General features: G+C 39.4%; 1 protein-coding gene across 1 annotated transcript in view; it reads right to left on the reverse strand.

Annotated features, from left to right (window-relative positions):
* Nucleotides 1–20,654, reverse strand: part of LOC124545085 (dnaJ homolog subfamily C member 10-like) — a 113,531-nt gene that overhangs the window by 73,461 nt on the left and 19,416 nt on the right. The window contains exons 5-6 of the mRNA XM_047123895.1: nt 15,838–16,049; nt 9,617–9,832 (exon numbers count right to left, since the gene is read on the reverse strand). Of these exons, the coding sequence (XP_046979851.1) occupies nt 9,617–9,832; nt 15,838–16,049 (428 nt within the window). The remainder of the gene's footprint in view (nt 1–9,616; nt 9,833–15,837; nt 16,050–20,654) is intronic.

A 20,654-nucleotide genomic window follows, 5' to 3' on the forward strand; every position in this document is an offset into this window, starting at 1 on the left:
TAATGAACATAATTCATGCAGACACTCTCTGACTGAAACTAGAGATACCCAAAAATTGACAGGACAATTACATTCATCCAGTTTTAATTCAGCAAGTGTACAAAATCAGTTATCCTTATTGCATCAGACTATCTGAGGACTAAGGGATAAGTTTTATGAGTTGCTTATTTGAGTTGAAGAATTAGAGTTCAGCAAACCAACTGATATAATCTGCCTCTCTGAACATCAAGTGATAGATATGTTAAATGTTACAGGATTCAAGTTAGCTTCTTCCTTCTGTAGAGACAATATGGAGAAAGGAGGAGTTTCCACATTTGTCAGAAACTGTTTTGATTTCAAGAATATTGATGTTAATAAATTTTGCTCACAGCAGCAGTTAGAAGCTAGTGCATCAGTAGTGTATTTCAAAATAAGTTGTTTGTAATAGTAAGCACATACATATCACCTTCAGGAAATTTTAACTTCTTCATAAAGAATCTGGAGGCTCTGTTGTCCCATCTCACAGTTAAAAAAAAAAAAAAAGAATAGTAGTTCTTGGTGATTTTAAGTGGACCTATTGAAAAGCTCCATTGGTGAAAAATTATTGCAATCAGTAACTCTATGTCATTCAATTTAGTTTGTACTGTGAACTATGCAACCATAATATGTAAATGCTCTGAGACTGCTGTTGATAATATCTTTGTAGACAAATTAAGCGAAAAAAGTCATATCACAAAACCAATAGCAAATGGGCTATCTGATCACGACATGTCGCATCTTGTGTTAAATGTTGAAACTTGTCAGGATAAAAAATATATTAAATCTGAGTACAGGGGGGTAATAAATCAGTCAAAAATTGTGAAATTCAGGAAACTGCATGAAGACATTGACTGCAAAGATGTTTATAATACTTCTGACTCAAATGGAAAATACAAAGCATCCATTAATAAAGCTACTTCTACTTTTGAAAACTGTTTTTCTCTAAAGGTAGCTCAAATCACACAGAAGTCAAAAAATAAATCATGGACTACACAAGAAATAAGGATATCACATGGGACAAAAAGGAGACTGTATCTACTATCTAGGAACAGCTCTGATGTTAGCATTGTGATGCATTACGAAGAATACTGCAAAATATTGAAGCAAGTAAACCAGAAAACGAAGCAGCTTTATTATGAGAAAAAGTTAATCACATCAGGCAACAAAATAATAAAAAAAATCTGTATGGGATACAGTGAAGACAGAGACAAAGTGGGGCCAAAAGGGAAGAGGGACAGACAGCTCTAAAAATAAATGAGGCATTAGTAACAAGTGCATGCTGTGTTGATTGGTTGGTTGTTTGGGGGAAGAGACCAAACAGCGAGATTATCGGTCTCATAGGATTAGGGAAGGAAGTCGGCCGTGCCCTTTCAAAGGAACCATCCCGGCATTTGCCTGGAGCGATTTAGGGAAATCATGGAAAACATAAATCAGGATGGCTGGACGCGGGATTGAACCGTCATCCTTCCGAAAACCTCTTAAACAAGTAGCTTATTTCTGTTACTGGAGCTTGGGGTTATCAGGTTCAGTAAACAGTGCAATGGAGTATCAGACCAGTCTTTAAAAAGAACTTCAGTAAAATGGAAACAACACTCATGTCTCCCAAACAAGTAGCATCCATCATAAAATCCTTAAAATCTAAATATTCTAGTGGGTATGATAACATATCAACAAAGTTAATCAAAGAGTTGTTTATCTTAAGTTATTTGTGTAATCAATCTCTTATCAGTGGAACATTTCCAGACTGGCTAAAATATGCTTAAGTTAAGCCTCTCTACAGGAAGGGGGATAAAGAGATACCATAAAACTATTGATCAATTTCACTTTTGCCGGCTTTTTCAAAAATATTTGGAAAGGTTGTGTTCAAGTGTCTCCTTAAGCATCTGACTGCAAATAATATATTGCCCAAGTCACAGTCTGGGTTTCTTAATGGTTTTGATATAGAGAAAGCTGTTTACATTTTCACTGAAAATGTACTTAATTCATTAGATAATAAATCAGAGAATACTGACATTTTCTGTGACCTGTCAAAAGCCTTTGACTGTTGAACCACAGCAACTCCTAAGCAAATTAAATATTATGGTGTCACCGACAGTGCTGCAAAATGGTTTGAGTCTTATCTAACAGGAAACAAAGGGTGTTACTGTGAAATAACTGTGCAGTAAGCACACTAACAGGAGAAAAGGATTGCCCAAAAAGGCAAGGAAAGTTAGTATGATGTGTAAGCTTGTAACAATTACAGGTGTTATGTACATAGTGCTAGGTAATAAATAGAGAGGAAATCATATTTCTATGGCATGCCACTATTCTGCTATCACACTTCTGGTACAATACCCCCGGAGGTACAATATTCCCCCATAGCGGTGACCCCAAATTTCTGCGTCACACCACGATTTTGCCATTAACTCGAAAATCTGCTGTATCAGTTACGCCGTCAAGACTGCTGCCATTACAGATGGTACAACCTCACTATTTATTCAGCAATACTGACAACATATCTCAACAAGTGCTCGTGAATGCCACAAACATTCCATGCACAAAATCACTAAATATCCACCAAGGCTTGGACGGCACTACAATGCGAAATGACACAACGACAATGCCTTCATTTTTCATCACATCTTCCGAGCAACCTCCTCATCATCAGACAAAACTTCACATCGCCGTCTATGTCAAGTAGTGAACTATGTCAAATTTACCAAGTGACTTCACGATAAACATTCCAGGTTTAACATATTTTTGATATCAACTGAATCTATTGCTGGTACTTTAGACAAAAGTGATGCAGAGAATCATAATAAACAATGGCTGCCAGCCTCCATAACAAACGTTAATCTCTGTGACTTCGACCTTTGCACATAGGACAAAACATTGTGTGTTCCCGTGCTAGTTATTATGAGTGCTATGACACTTGCTTTAATGACCTGAACTGTGCAGACACCTCCCAAAGTGCCATTACAATTTATCAACAATGGCCTGCACCACATTATTCCATCACTCTGCTTCATCACCCACCTGCCAGCAGACCACAGGTTCAAAATTTGCATCAACTTTTAGTACCAATGCATTCCGATTTTCCAAATCCAGTTCTAACCATTGTGACTAAACGCGAATTCCACAAGTCAGACTATGATGTCCTCATATCCCAGTTGCACCAGCCATGCCAGGCATCACAACCGACTCGCTTCCATTTTAGCACCATGTTTCGCATGTGCATTACCCACACCCAGCACCAAAACTAACTATGGACTCTGAGAACATGTTTTTCATGAGCTCACCTCGGCAAGGCCAGATATCACTGCCTCCCAGTTCTAGTGACGTCACGACCATGTCGGTTGCGTCATGAACGAGTACACGTCCACATGAACTCCACGAGATACTGAGTCATATGATTAAAACGGAGAATATATTTTATACTCAGAAGTTTGAAGACAGTTCCCTGGTTGGCATGAATAAAGCCAGTCTGAGAATATACTTCACCCAAGTATGTTCTCAGTGTGGGTTGAAGGGTGGGGGAAGTTGCTCAAAGCACAGAATATTCTCCTATTTCATATGAATGAAACCAGAGAAGTTTCTCACAAGCGGAGAACATTCTCTGTTTTTGTGAGTGAGCTCCGTACCATACTTCGAGCTGAGTAAGTTGTGTTGTAGTTAAGCGTTACCGAGTGTTTTTAGTGAAAATGGCAGAATTTATCTTTTTTGAAAGGCAAAAAAAGATATACGTAGTACGCAAGAACACAAAAGAAAGGAACCGTAGAAGTTTGTATGGATTTAACAGTGAAAACATTAATTGGCTGGCAAATCACTTTCTTCTGGAAAATCACGAAAGAGGAGGAGGCACCCTTTCCAATGAATGCAAAATGAAAACATTTTTGTGCTATTTATCGGATCCAGGCTTTCGGATTGGTGTAGGAGAAGACTTGGGAATACACCAGACTACAGTATCACTAACGTTTTCATATGTTCTGCAACAGGTTAACAGAAAAACACAGTTGTCGATCCGATTTCCAAGAAACATTAACGAACTACAAACCTTCTGCACATGGAGATGAATACGTTAACCGAAAGGGCTTTCCACCTACAAACGTGCAGGTGACATGTGATAACAGTGAAATGTTTACAAGTGTTGATGCTTCATGGCCTGGGTCTGTACATGATGCTAGGATATGGAGAAACTCAAACGTGTATCGTATATTGTGAGAGAACCAGTGCAACGCCCTAATTTTAGGAGATGAAGGATATGGCATTGCAACGTGGTTAATGACACCATTTCAAAATCTCGAAACACCCAATGAGAGGGCGTACAACAGACTTCACTCTAAGGAAAGGGTGATAATCGAACGGTGCTTTGGACAGGTAAAAAGGCGTTTCCAAATTCTGCAAAATAAAATAAGGCTTGCCCAAACAAAAATCCCCAATGTGATAATAGCCTGTTTTGTTTTGCACAACATACCGATGATTACTGGATAATCTTTTATAATGTTCACAAGGCTAATTCTGAATCTTCCATTTTGGCACAGAAATAACGCGGGAAAAACTTTCGGTATCACAAAACACACGCAAACGAAACAAACTAAGAACCAAATATGTTAGATTTTAATCTCTTTGCTGAGAACTTACTCAGTAAGGGGGGGGGAAGTAGAGAGAAAGTACTCCTGGGTCAGAGATTATGCTTCCTAGTTTTTGTTCATATGAAACTGAAACTTTCTTTGAGAATGTTCTTTTGCTCTGAGTATCAACTCTGGAGAATGTTCTCGTTTTTATTCATACAACCCACTGACTGTGTCGCTGGATAACAAAAGGACCACACTTACCTTCTAATTTACGGTGCCTTGACCTCAAGCGCACTCTCACCTATATTTTCCACTGCCTCAGACGTCTAACATTAGGAAAGTCATACCTACTGCATTGGACCTGGAACTTCACTCAAAATGCGCAGCCGTTCTTTGAACAGCCACCAGAGTTCTATACACACATTGCCATGTGACGTCGATACCACCCGCACCATGACAGGAATTGGCTTGTCATGCGCCTCCCTACGTTGCGTCACATTTCCTGCCTGTCTTGGGCATCGACACTTCCACACCTGCCACAATATGCCCTGCCCACCTCATGATGGTGCCTTACAACCAAACCACTGATGGCCATCATACCATCCACCACCGTCTGAAACTACAGTTGTTCTGCATGAATTCTCCCGTGATGTGGTTTGCCTTCGACTGCGCGAATTCTCCTGTGATGTGGTTTGCCCTCACCAAGTGTTTGACGTAAGCTAGTGGCATCATTGGAGACAACGAGAAGTTTGCCATTCTTCTTAGCTACCTAGAAGACAGTGCAGGCCTTATTAGCAACTTGCTTTCAGATGTTCCAGTTTCTCACAAATGCGAAACTGCCAAGGCACTACTGCTACAACAACTGAACAGTTGCTACAATAACTGAACAGCAGCTACAGCTCATCATCAATGAGACTATGTTGAGCAAAAGCACACCGTCTTCACTCTGGTGCTGCCTGTGAGTTGTAAGTGATCCAACGCTACTGCCTGATTCTACGCTATGGCCACTTTGGCTCCTAAAATTGACAGAGAACATCCAGAACAGCAATTATAGTGCACGAGGAAGCACCTCCGGAGTTTAAACTCACAGATATAACACATGCATAATCACAACACTGCATTCTAATTAACAATCAACAGTGCAACGTTGCGGTCAGTGCCCAGTATACCTGCACCAAAAACGATTTTGTACAATCTTGACCGAGCTGCCCCGAGGTTCCACACTGCCATGAACTACCCAACGATGGCCAGAATGACCAGGTTGTGACCCCCCACCCCCTCTAGTACCCTGAATGCCATTTAGGGCTCTGTCATACAACAGTCACCTATCATAACAGGCGAAGTTGTTTTTCTTTTCGCAAAATGAGCAAGACCACAACAACCACCTGCGTGACAACTGCCAACTTCAGCAACCCCGTGTGAACTTTGTGGACACCACGTTGAGGTGACTGGGTTATGTCCTACCTCTGAGAAAACTGAAGAGATTCACCTCCTCCCACCTCCCAACAACTACCAAGAGCTGCTTAGGTTTTTAGAGGTAATACATTTCTACAGGAACCAATTGCCACACGCCGTTACTTTACAACCATCCATACAAGCATTGTGTGAGAGGAATACAACTGGCAAATGATGCCTCAATTGGACACCGCAAATGCAGATGGCCTTTGACAAAATAAAAGTGCACCTGTTACATGCCACGACCCTCACCCACCCATCCCCCAATGCACATCTAATTATTGCATACGATGCTAGCGATCATGCGATTGGGACTATTTAAAGCAAGAGATCAGTGGTATCACTTAGCCGCTCAGGTTTTTCCTTGCGCAAACTCACCGACGCCCAGACAAAATGGTGTGCATTTGATTGCAAACTACTAGCCATATATGAGGCAGTTCATCACTTTCAAGGTGATGTTGAGGGGGGACGCCTTAGGATATACAGAGACCCTCCCCCATTGGGAGATGCATTCCATAACCCATCGGCAGATTCTGCAGCTAGGAGATTCTGTCACCTAGATTTCGAAGCACAGTTCATTACCAATGTACAATATGTCAAAGGTGCCAATAATATTGTGGCAGACTATCTTCCACGTATTGCAGCTATCTCCGCCCAGACGGACTTTGGTAGGTCCGCAGATGCACGTGCAACAGATGCTGATTTCTACAACTTGTTTTACAACCAGACAAGAGACTGTAATTGCAACAAAGCGCATTACCCAGTGCTACTAAACAAGTTTCCTGTGACGTTAACAACGGGTGGGTCTGGCCATTTGTCACAGAGCCGTATCGCAGGACAGTTTTTGACCTCCACAACCTTGCACATCAGGACATGCGCCTTATCATACACCTCATCACGGAGTGGTTTGTCTGACCTAACATTAAAAAGGACTGTGCCACCTGGGCCAGGACTTGCCTTCCGTGGTAACAGGCAAAACCTGGCCACCTCACACAGCATCCCTTTGGTTAATTCCCGATTCAAATTGTAGGGCCACTCCCCAAATCGCATGCTTACTATTACATTCTGTCACTGATAGATTACACAACACAATGGGTGGAGGCCACACCAGTTTCTGACATATCAGCAGAGACAGTAGCAAAAAAATTTCATCAACAGTTGGACTGTCAGATTCTGCTATGTGGCCTCATTAACATTGGACCAGTTTTGGCAGTTTGAATACCAACTGTTCAATGACTTACGCCATCTATGTAGGTACCACCAGCTCCACACAACCGCTCACCACCCCCAATCCAATGGCCTCTCGGAACGGTGGCATCGGACGATGAAAACTGCTCTCACGTGACATCGAGAATCAGAGGTGGAGGCCCTTCCACGAGTTCTCCCGAGCACTTGAATGGCATACAAAGAAGACCTTGACAGTAGCTCCTTGAAATACTATACAATGAGTCCCTCAACCACACCCACTGAATTTGTAGTGCATTAAACGATCCCAACAAACCAAGACTTACCAGACTTAGTTGAGCATATGCAAACACATATACAAAATGTCCATGTGCCACTCCTGTCCTATAACATGGCACAATGGATTTTAATTCATAAAGAACTGGCCACATGTTCTCATGTAATACTATGTACAGAAGTAGTGAAAAACCCCCTACAACTGTCACTTACAGGACCATACAAAGTGTCAAAATAAGATACAAACACTTTTGATATCGAAATTGTGGGAAAACAAACAACAGAATCAGTGAACTGCCCTAAAATGGCGTGAATTTTATCGGACCTATCACAACAGACAGACCCCACATCAGTGCTGCCTATGCACCTATTAGTCAATTTCCATGTGAGCGGGAATCTCCGTCATTTTCTGCCTTATGTCATGTTACACTATAACGACCTCATGATTACTACTACCTACATGGACAGGCAGTTGAGTGCAAGCACTGTCACACACAGTTTCGTGGACACCACTCCTGTCCCACCACAGTACACTCATTGTCACGTCCCAGATTACACTGCCGCAGGCCCTGCATCACCTCCTGTGGACGCAAAGGTGCAATGCAACACAGCCAACAAGCCTCCCTCTTCAAATAAGGCTGCCAAGCCAGCAACAATTACAGATGCCACCAAGACTACGACCTTATCTGCTAACGCTGCTGATGGCAACCTGTTAGTCACACCACCAATGCCACACTTTGAGCATGCCCCGCACTTCCCGACGCACCTCGCTGGCTACGACGTATCTTCCATTGTATCCAATGTCACAAAGCCGTCGACATCACTTCTGATGGAAGATTCCCTGCTGCAGTCTCTACTCACGTAAGGTTGCTCAACTATTAACTGGGATGTGTCTGGTGTAATGTAACGGACTACTGAAACTACCGACACCACCGGCTGGCGAGGTGTGCGGTGCCGTCAATCAACTTGAAGGAGCAAGTGAACTTTAACTATGTAAACAAAAACTGAAATATTACAAAACTGTTAATATGAGGACAACCGTGAGGTATATTGCCACAGAACTATATTATAAAGACTTTTCACTTTTCATACTATGTTTTTCATATATGTATACGTGCGATGTGTAAAATATCGATACACAACCAGGGTTGGCAGTACTGCAGAGTTTGTAAGCTCCGTGAACAGGAGCCGGTTGTTGGCGGGTGTAGAGACAATGGGCAGTTGGTGTTGAGACCTCTTGTAATATGCTTGCTTTGAGAAGGTCAAGGATAGAGGGAACGAAATGATGTATTGGAAAAGCTGTTACATTGAAAATTATTGAATATCATCACGATCAGCATTTATAAAATAAAAGTTGGAAGTTTAAATATGTGTCAGTTCTTACGCAGCAGAATACACACCCTGGACCTCAAACTGATTTTACAAGCAGCGGATGGCGAGATTCATCACTAGACCACGAGCGTGCAACAACGACCAATAAAGGTAAGAAAGCTATATTACTCTAAATTCAAATTGTGATGATACCTTTCCTTCTCCATGTCTTCAATCCTGTATGTACTCTGTTGTTAGAGTGAACAGCGTGACGGGGACTTGTGGTCGACTAGGCGCACCAGGGAGACCACACAGGTTTAAAATGATAATTTGTAGCTTAACATACTACCACTGATAATAATTAATATTTGTCCCCCGGAGAAAGAGGTGCATTACAATGGTAAGGTTGACTTTGGAACTTTGATTAGCAAACGTAGGATGGTTCAAAACTGTAAGTCACTCTAAGATCATTTACATCAGTTAAGATTTGGACTATACATTATTGGGTCCCACATGTTATGTAGCCCCACAGTGATTCAAGTTTTATTCCTGTAACACTGGCTGTCAATGAGGCCCTCTGCTTTCTGTTTTATGCAATAAAAATGTTACAAATGCTATCATATCTCAGTACCCTAAATAGAATTTAGTGGTCTACTTAACTTAAGGCTTTTGTAGTCACAGAATAGTATGCATGCATAACACGAAATCACGCTAAGTAAACAAATGAAGACTGACTGTACACCACATATCATCACTAAGCAAAAATAATGATTTTGTTAAAGCCACATGAAAATGATGGAATGTATAGCTACACTTACCAACATGGCAGCTACTATGAGCCTTACTTCCTCTTGTTCAATGTCTGATGTTCCATCAAGCAAGAAGAGAACCCACGGAATGCCCTGGTACTGGTCATCTGGATTTGACAAAATCTTCCAAGTATCACCATCAATCTTAATAATTTCGACTTGCAGTCTCTTCAGTATAAACTCTTTTAGTTGTGGCATCTCACGATCACCAACATATCTTTCTCTCTGAGACAATGAAGAAGTCACTTATAAGAACAGTTTCAGCTTTACTCAATGGAGGTAAAGACAGGATGGAGGTGGGGTAGAAACATGATTTTATTTTTTGGTTCACATTTAAGACCCCAACACTTTTTGCATGGGATGTTATGTAATCTCCATTTATCTTAGATTGAATATGGATGGGAAACTTTGTTTAGAGATAACAACCGACTGACATCACTAAATGTAATTTAAGAAAAATAGTTGGAAGATTTACAAGCCTGGATAATTTATAGAATTTACTGAGAGTTTCTCAGCTTACTCCTGCTCCTAATTTCTGTGTGTAACACAAGCCACAAAAAGTTGATAACATCCATATGCTTCAGCTAAATAACTCCTACAACTAGCTCTGTTACTGTAGAATTCCCCCACAAAATTTTTGCAGATAACTGTCAAACAACAACTTCTATTTCAATTCAAAAGTGAAATTACCAAGATCTAATGAAGAGTTCTGTGTTCTACCTTTTTACCACTTAACTAGCACAAATGAACTTTATACAAAGATTATGCATAAGTATCACTTTTTAGGGCTCTGTACCTCAATAGATAAAAACGGAATCCTTACAGGATCACTTTGCCCCCCATCTCACTGTCCGACTGTTAATTCCAAGTCAATGTAATCAAAAGATACAACCATTTATGTCACACATTTTGACACTTGCTAACTCATTCACTGAAATCTACATGGTTATCAACAACATTTCTTCCAACTTTGATATATAATGCGGTACTATTCATTCTTATTTTCAGGTTTCACTCACAAATCTGGTTGAAATTTGACACTTAAGAAATCATTTCAATTTTTGGTACTCACACAAATCACTAAACCTGTACTTTAGCGCAATATCACGTGATTATGAGTGAAGATAACTCTAATGACACTCTGATCTTTTAAATACCTAATCACCCCCCGCCTTAAAGATATCAGATTATACTTATATGATTGGGGGACTGTTTTTAAGCCTAAATTTCAAAAAATTCCCTATGGTTTGGAGTAAAGTATCAGATTTCAGTATTTTTGTTCAATTTCTATCATACTTACATTACTTTCTTTACTATAATTTAAAAACTTAAATGATGCCCAAACACACAAGATCACAAAAAATTAAATTCATTGATCTTCAAACTTTGATTCAGCTAACTAAAACATTATTCAGTAATCAATTTTAAGAATGTTTAGATAACTGGTGGTGCTAATTAACATAGCAGGGTAATACAACTCCAGAATTAATAAAATAAATGAAAAATTACAATAGCAAATTGGCAATTACACAAAAAAATTAAACTTAGAACTTTAAATTAAAATATTCTTGAAAGTAGTTAACTTCCCATGGTTGGAGTTCAAAGTCATGTAAATTTTTTTAAAAGGACATCATATTAGTTGTTGACTATAGAAGTTATTTATTTCACAATTGCAATTTCGGCCTTTGGGCCATTTTCAATTGGCACTTCAAAAGATTTTGCTTCAGCATATGTCAGGCTTTAAAATATTCCATAATACAGGCTTTAAAATATTCCATAATACATATCATCAAAAATATGCCTTTTCACAATATTAACATCTCTCACATAAATCGCTAGAAATCAATGTTCTAACAGGCTGTTTACATATTAACTCGGCTGCTACCTCGGTGTTAGAAGTTGTTGTTGTTGTTGTTGTTGTTGTTGTTGTCGTCGTCTTCAGTCCTGAGACTGGTTTAATGCAGCTCTCTATGCTACTCTATCCTGTACAAGCTTCTTCATCTCCCAGTACCTACTGCAGCCTACATCTTTCTAAATCTGCTTAGTGTATTCATCTCTTGGTCTCCCTCTACGATTTTTACCCTTCACGCTGTCCTCCAATACTAAACTGGTGATCCCTTGATGCCTCAGAACATGTCCTACCAACCGATCCCTTCTTCTAGTCAAGTTGTGTCACAAAATCCTCTTCTCCCCAATTCTATGCAATACCTCCTCATTAGTTATGTGATCTACCCAACTAATCTTCAGTATTCTTCTGTAGCACCACATTTCAAAAGCTTCTATTCTCTTCTTGTCTAGATTATTTATCGTCCATGTTTTACTTCCATACATGGCTACACTCCATACAAATACTTTCAGAAACAACTTCCTGACACTTAAATCTATACTCGATGTTAACAAATTTCTCTTCTTCAAAAATGCTTTCCTTGCCATTGCCGGTCTACATTTTACATCCTCTCTACTTCGACCATCATCAGTTACTTTGCTCCCCAAATAGCAAAACTCCTTTACTACTTCCAGTGTCTCATTTCCTAATTATAAGTGTTGACAGATGCGAGAATTACCGAACTATTAGTTTAATAAGTCACAGCTCCAAAATACTAACACGAATTCTTTACGGACGAATGGAAAAACTGGTAGAAGCCGACCTCGGGGAAGATCAGTTTGGATTCCGTAGAAATGTTGGAACACGTGAGGCAATATTGACCCTACGACTTATCTTAGAAGAAAGACTAAGGAATGGCAAACCTACGTTTCTAGCATTTGTAGACTTAGAGAAAACTTTTGACAATGTTAACTGGAATACTCTCTTTCAAATTCTGAAGGTGGCAGGGGTAAAATACAGGGAGCGAAAGGCTATTTACAATTTGTACAGAAAGCAGATGGCAGTTATAAGAGTCGAGGGACATGAAAGGGAAGCAGTGGTTGGGAAGGGAGTGAGACAGGGTTGTAGCCTCTCCCCGATGTTATTCAATCTGTATATTGAGCAAGCAGTAAAGGAAACAAAAGAAAAATTCGGAGTAGGTATTAAAATCCATGGAGAAGAAATAAAAACTTTGAGGTTCACCGATGACATTGTAATTCTGTCAGAGACAGCAAAGGACTTGGAAGAGCAGTTGAATGAAATGGACAGTGTCTTGAAAGGAGGATATAAGATGAACATCAACAAAAGCAAAACGAGGATAATGGAATGCAGTCGAATTAAGTCGGGTGATGTTGAGGGAGTTAGATTAGGAAATGAGACACTTAAAAGTAGTAAAGGAGTTTTGTTATTTGGGGAGCAAAATAACTGATGATAGTCGAAGTAGAGAGGATGTAAAATGTAGACTGGCAATGGCAAGGAAAGCGTTTCTGAAGAAGAGAAATTTGTTAACATCGAGTACTGATTTAAGTGTCAGGAAGTCATTTCTGAAAGTATTTGTATGGAGTGTAGCCATGTATGGAAGTGAAACGTGGACGACAAATAGCTTAGACAAGAAGAGAATAGAAGCTTTCGAAATGTGGTGCAACAGAAGAATGCTGAAGATTAGATGGGTAGATCACATAACTAATGAGGAGGTACTGAATAGAATTGGGGAGAAGAGGAGTTTGTGGCACAACTTGACTAGAAGAAGGGATCGGTTGGTAGGACATGTTCTGAGGCATCAAGGGATCACCAATTTAGTACTGGAGGGCAGCGTGGAGGGTAAAAATCGTAGAGGGAGACCAAGAGATGAATATGCAAAGCAGATTCAGAAGGATGTAGGCTGCAGTAGGTACTGGGAGATGAAGAAGCTTGCACAGGATAGAGTAGCATGGAGAGCTGCATCAAACCAGTCTCAGGACTGAAGACCACAACAACAACAATTCCCTCAGCATCACCTGAGTCAATTCGACTACATTCCATTATCCTCGTTTTGCTTTTGTTGATGTTCATCTTATATCCTCCTTTCAAGACACTGTCCATTCCGTTCAACTGCTCTTCCAAGTCCTTTGCTGTCTCTGACAGAATTACAATGTCATTGGCAGACCTTAAGGTTTTTATTTCTTCTCCATGGATTTTAATACCTACTCCAAATTTTTCTTTTGTTTCCTTTACTGCTTGCTCAATATACAGGTTGAATAACATCGAGGAGAGGTTACAACCGTGTTTCACTCATTTCGCAACCACTGCTTCCCTTTCATGTCCGTCGACTCTTATAACTGCCATCTGCTTTCTGTACAAATTGTAAATTGCCTTTCGCTCCCTGTATTTTACCCCTGCCACATTCAGAATTTGAAAGAGAGTATTCCAGTCAACGTTGTCAAAAGCAGAGAAGTCTACAAATGCTAGAAACGTAGGTTTGCCTTTTCTTAATCTGGCTTCTAAGATAAGCAGTAGGATCAGTATTGCCTCACGTGTTCCAACAATTCTACAGAATCCAAACTGATCTTCCCCGAGGTCAGCTTCTACCAGTTTTTCCATTCGTCTGTGAGGAATTCGCATTAGTATTTTGCAGCCATGACTTATTAAACTGATAGTTCGGTAATTTTCACATCTGTCAACACCTGCTTTCTTTGGGATTGGAATTATTATATTCTTCTTGAAGTCTGAGGGTATTTCGCCTGTCTCATACATTTTGCTCAACAGATGGAAGAGTTTTGTCAGGACTTGCTCTGCCAAGGCTGTCATTAGTTCTAATGGAATGTTGTCTACTTCCGGGGTCTTGTTTCGACTTAGGTCTTTCAGTGCCCTGTCAAACTCTTCACGCATTATCATATCTCCCATTTCATCTTCATCTACATCCTCTTCCATTTCCATAATATTGTCCTCAAGTACATCGCCCTTGTATAGACCCTCTATATACTCCTTCCACCTCTCTCGGTGTGAGGAGAACAGATGTTAATGTAGATAACTGAAACTTTCACACAAAGTACACAAGCTGCACACTGTAGAAGGAAATTCTGGATAATCTCCGGAAGGTAACTGTATTAATTATTCAGATATTACTAAAGCAGTTTTGGATATCTTTTTGTATAGAACAAAAATTAAAGGAGTTTCGAGTTCACGTGGATGTTTACGTGCAATCATTCTTCAACCATTTGTGATGAACAGGAAAAGGGAGAAATGGCAGTGTTACACAAAGTACCTTGCGCCATTGCATAATGACATCTGTTCAATATATATAGTAATCTCATAGTGACTTGGCTGATTGTCCTCCATAAAAATACTCCAATTTCCCAACTGAAGGAAGTCTAGTCACCATGACTCTTATGCAAATTACTCAATAATTATATATAAAAGTGAACTGCTTATACGCCATGTTTTTAATTCAGACTGAAAAATATAAAATAATTTCTCATAGACCAACACAGATTACAAACCCCATCAGTCAGTCCTGAAAATTTGTGATTTCTAAAGGCTATGAAAATACTTGTAAGATTTAAAACATACATTGAAGCTTCGTGGCAGATTAAAATTGTGTGTTGGACCGGGACCTTTAACATACAGTGTTAGCCTCCACAGCTGCCTAACTTGTGGTACATGCTGCCCTATATAACACATGAACAATTACATAAGCAATATGATAAGGAGTTGTCGAAATTATGTGCACAATCAGCAACAAAACTTGCGGAAACATTCTGGAACAACTCGAACCGTGTGTCATCAAGAATATTTTCCATTCAAATGGGGTTATCCTTTAAAGGAAGTGACAAAAACTTCATTGACTGTACATTTTTTACGAATAAAAGCATTTTATGTAGCCTGTCTTATTTGATTTTCATGTCCAATTAAATATGATAGATGATTCTCCAAACATGAGAGTTATTTCTACAGTAATTCATATCTTTCCAGTAAAAAAGCTGTCATCTCTCTATCACTTTAACACCAAAAAAAAAAAAAAACCTCTCTTCTCCAAATGGTGTAAACATGGATACTCTGAACTGTATACTCAATTCTACAGTCAAGCGTTGTGTCTATACAAGTTATATGAACTATAAATTGCATAAAACTATATAAAATTACAACTGCTTTCAGAGTACGTAAGAGAGATTAATTTACTAAGTCCATGGATTTTCAAGAAAGTAATTTTTCATAATAATGCTATGCAGTTATCCAATTGAATATCTATATTTAACACTGTCGAAAGGTATCATTTTGTTTGTAACAACATATTGGCAACAGATTTATCACACGCAAGAATGACACACACTAACAAATTCCAAAAAACAGTATAAAACCAATTCCCATGTTATTTTTGTCTGCTCACCATTGGGTACAGGAACAGTGAAGGATATGAATGAATCTGTTCTTGACGACAAAGAACCCATTCCTCTTCACAGTTGACAGCACCAAACCGAACAACACCCTCAAGTTCTTGTGCCAGCCGACGCCACACAGGAGCCAAAGTATGACAATGGGAGCACATCGGAGAGTAGAAGTTTATGAACCAGAGAGCATCTGACCCAAGAACACTTTCCTCTGCAAAGAACAGAGAAAAGTTTTCCAGATGAAGAACACGAGAAAATTGTATTTCATGAAATTAATAAGTGAAGTAAAAATTCAAACAAATTGCTTCCTTCATGGAAAATGTTGATCTTTTTTGGTCATATTAAAAAAATTGTTGAAAGAGATCTTTAAAAGAGTACAATAACAATTTACTCACATTACTAGCGAACTACTTAGATGGGCACAGGGGAAAAATCAGTGTTTTTCAAGCACAATCACTACTACATTTACAGTATGTGAAACTTACTTTTGTTTTCTTTTAAAGGTAAGGACCTTGACACAATTAGGAAGTTTCATAAAAAAGGAAGGTCACTTTATGTAGACAAGCATTAAAACTTCAACAAGTTACTGTATAGGGAATTACAATGAAATCCAGACCATTAGCTACTTACAAGCATTGATAAATATCAATGGGGACAGTTGGGTTTCAGATACGACAATAAGAATGTTCAACACTAACAACACTAACTAACTTGACAATAAGAATGTTCAACACTAACAACACTAACTAACTTGACAATTTTACTTGGCAATATGGCAGCAAGATAAATAATGGTTTGAAATTTCATTTGATGTGTTGCCCGTTCAAAGTAAACTCTTTGATGGACTACAGATTCAGCATGAGGACTGACAACAAATTACAATAAACAAGTAATGAAGAGCGTATAAATAGGTTGTACCCGATTGTAGTCCAGCCACCTGACATTCAGATCAAACACATACAGCACAACAAACTGACCATGAATCCATTGTTTGCAGAAAGAGATTTTTGCAACACCTTTGACAAAATAATCTTGGCAGTGTAATTTTATTAAGAAAACTGCCATAAATGAACCTACATCAGTGGTTTACATTAAGGTCATTATGTGTCCATATATAAAGACGTTTATGCACTTTAGAAGAATATAAATGCAAAATATGAAAGCCCATACTCTCTAACGCACACAAAAGTTAGAAGGCATGGCTGGGAAGTTTAAGGAAAAGCATTTTAAACATAGAAAGGGAGTGCTGGATTAAATTTTCTGTCGAGAACAAAGTCATTAGATTGTAGCATAAGCGTAGACAGGACAAGGACAAGATACCACATCAGCTGTTCAATTTCTCAAAGCCTGTTCCTTGTCAACGCAAGACCAATGTCAACCATGATGCTGCATCACCAGATTTCAAAAGAGAAACAATAATTTTTAACAATTCTTATTTTCACCAGTTATTTGTTAAATATTGCAAAAATTACAGTAAGTACACAAACAATTCCTTATCTGATGTACTGTTTGCTACCATGAAATCACTTAGGCTTTGGCAAGAGATGAGATAGAGAACTGCACATTTCACCTGTTAATTAAGACATTGCAGTCAATGTACTTCAGTAAGTAAATGTTTTAGAGAAGTTACATTAAACATATAAGATATTATGACTTACAACTTTTCAACTGCAGTTGTTCTAGACATTGATTGTGTGTGTAATTTATAGTGTGTCCCGAGACCAATGTACAGGACATATTATGTTGTTTTTAATATAGTCAGATGACCCCCAATTCCTTCCCATACTTTGATGCCATATGTGGCTCAATGATACAAATTAACAAACGATACCTGAAGAGGAGCAGCAGCATTTTCAATGCTCAAGACAATGGTGAATGTCTGTACACAAAGTCTTTTGCAGTTGGGGAAGTTAGTGTTTAGAGTGCAACTACGACATTCGTCTATAAACACAATGCAAAGAAAGCTTCCTCAAACATTGTTCCTGTGAGTGCAGTAGGAATGTAATAATGTTTTCTAACCAAAAAATTATATCAGAAAACTGAAGTGCTAGATAATATGCCTAGTAGCACTGAAAATAATGAAGAGAATGAAAGGATGTATAATGAAATAGAAGAAATTATCCATAGCACTAATGGAGACAAAAATTGTTATGGGGGACTGAAATTTATAATGTGAGAAGGGTGAGGAGGATTAACAGCAGGAGAATGAAGATTTGTGGTAGAAATGAAAAGGGGAGCAGTCTGGTAGAATTTTGCACAGGAGACAATTTAACCATTGCTAACACTTATTTAGAGTTTTGAAATGAGCACTGGGCAACACCTGACTGAAGTAGTGGAAATGAACACAATATAAGATGAATGGTTAGGTTTACAAGACAAAATTATGAAGGCAGCTGTGGATCAAATAGCACAAAGACAAGGCCTGGTAGAAATGCTTGTATGACATACAAGATACTGAATGTAACTGATGAAAGGAGAAATTGTAAAAATTCAGCAAAAGAAGCAAGCAAATGGTAGTACAGAAGGGAAGGCTGAAAGAAAGAAATATATAGAAGGGCAGCATAAGAGAAACAAAACTAGGATTGGACAAGGCTAGAGAAGGAAATATGACACATCATTTGCAAAGGAATCGTCCCACCATTCAGCTACATTGGTTAAGGAAAACAATGTAAAATCTAAATCGTGAAAGTCAAGAGTCTGAATCCTGTGCCTCCTGAACACAAGTGCAGTGCCTTAAAAATGGGCCACATTGTTCGGTCAGCTGGTTAGGATAGTTTGTTGGGTTAAAGCAGAGGTAAATGTAAATGTCATATGGCTTTGTTGGCTGGAATATCCCAAAAAATATATATGGTAGATACGGCAGGCACGGTGCTTAGAGTTGTACATGCTAGGGATGATTGTGATTTAGGGAGCGTACAATCCACATCTTACCACTGTGCTGGAGGACTCAACTCGGCCTTCAGGTGTACAGAAAGTAAATTTTTTCTTTGCACATTACAATATATTTTAGACACTAGGTTGTTGTTGTTGTTGTTGTTGTTTTTGGGGAAGGAGACAAGACAGCGAGGTCATCGGTCTCATCGGATTAGGGAAGGACGGGGAAGGAAGTCGGCCGTGCCCTTTGAAAGGAACCATCCCGGCATTTGCCTGGAGCGATTTAGGGAAATCACGGAAAACCTAAATCAGGATGGCCGGACGCGGGATTGAACTGTCGTCCTCCCGAATGCGAGTCCAGTGTATAACCACTGCGCCATCTCGCTTGGTTTAGACACTAGGCACCAAGCTTGTTGGTTCAGTGAAATTTAGTGCATTCTTTCCGAAACAGCCAAAGTGTGAATGTTACTTAAGAGACAATTAAAATTCTGGTACCAAAAACTTCATGGACAATTGAGATGCTGTCCAAAGCAGCAGTCACTAATGCAAATATTCCAGTATTTGTGTGAATGGTGAAACCATATTTTCACAACATACATTACATTGTATGTTCAGCATTTCTGAGTGAATGACACTGATGTTTTTTATACAAGGAAATTTTGTTAAGAAAGCTTCAGTTTATTAGTAGCCAATGGCCTGGCTGCAGTAGTAACACCAGTTCCTGTCAGGCTTGGCTACCACTTGGGTGGATCATCATCTGTGTCTGCTAAGTGCTGTTGGCAGGCGTGATGCACTCTGCCCATGTGAGCGCAATTGAGAAGCTATTTGATTAAGACATAGCAACACCAGTCACAAAACTGACAACTGTTGGGAGAGTGGTGTGCTGACCACATTCCCTTCCATTTCTGCATCCAGTAATGGCTAACTGCTGAGGATGACATAATGGCCAGTCGGTACCATTGGGGCTTCACAACCTGCTCGGATGGTGTTCATTTGTTAGTTTTTTCTGTTTGTTAGTTAATACAAGAGCAGTCATGTCACACAAAATATACTTCTAGGCCATACTGAATAAACATAACACTATCTAAAAATACATTGAAGCACCACAAAAACTGGTAAAAGCATGCGTATTCAAATACAGAGATATGTAAACAAGCAGAATACAGTGCTGTGTTTGGCAATGCCTATATAAGACAAGTGTGTAGTGCAGTGGTTAGATTGGTTACTGCTGCTACAAAGGCATGGTATCAAGATTTAAGTGAGGGTGAACATGGTGTTATAGTCAGTACATGAGCGATGGGACAAAGTGCGGATTCTTCCATATGACTACTTCATTAGTGTACCGCGAATATCAGGAATCCAGTAAAACATCAAATCTCTGACATCACTGCAGCCAGAAAAAGATCCTGCAAGAACGGGACCAGCAAAGACTGAAGAGAATCGTTCAACGTGACAGAAGTGCAGCCCTTCTGCCAACTGCTGTAGATTTCAATGCTGGGCCATCAACAAGACCCAGCATGTGAACCATTCAACAAAACATCATCAACTGTCATTTGAATGACTGAGCCAAATACCCACTTCTGTACCCTTAATGACTGCCCGACACAAAGCTTTACGACTCATCTGGGCCCATCAACACCAACACTGGACTGTTGAAGACAGGAAACAAGTTGCCTGGTCGGATGAGTCTCGTTTCAAGTTGTATTGAGCAGATGGATGTGTATGGGTATGGAGACAACCTCATGAATCTATGGACCCTGATTGTCAGCAGGGGACTGGTCAAGTTGATGGAGGCTCTGTAATGGTATGGGGCATGTCTAAATATGATTCTGACAGGTGAAATGTGCTTAAGCATCCTGTCTGATCACCGGTATCCATTCATGTCCATTGTGTATTCCGTAAGACATGGGCAATTCCAGCAGGTCAATGCAACATGCCCACA

Source organism: Schistocerca americana, chromosome 8 (assembly GCF_021461395.2).
Source record: "Schistocerca americana isolate TAMUIC-IGC-003095 chromosome 8, iqSchAmer2.1, whole genome shotgun sequence".
Lineage (NCBI taxonomy): Eukaryota > Metazoa > Arthropoda > Insecta > Orthoptera > Acrididae > Schistocerca > Schistocerca americana.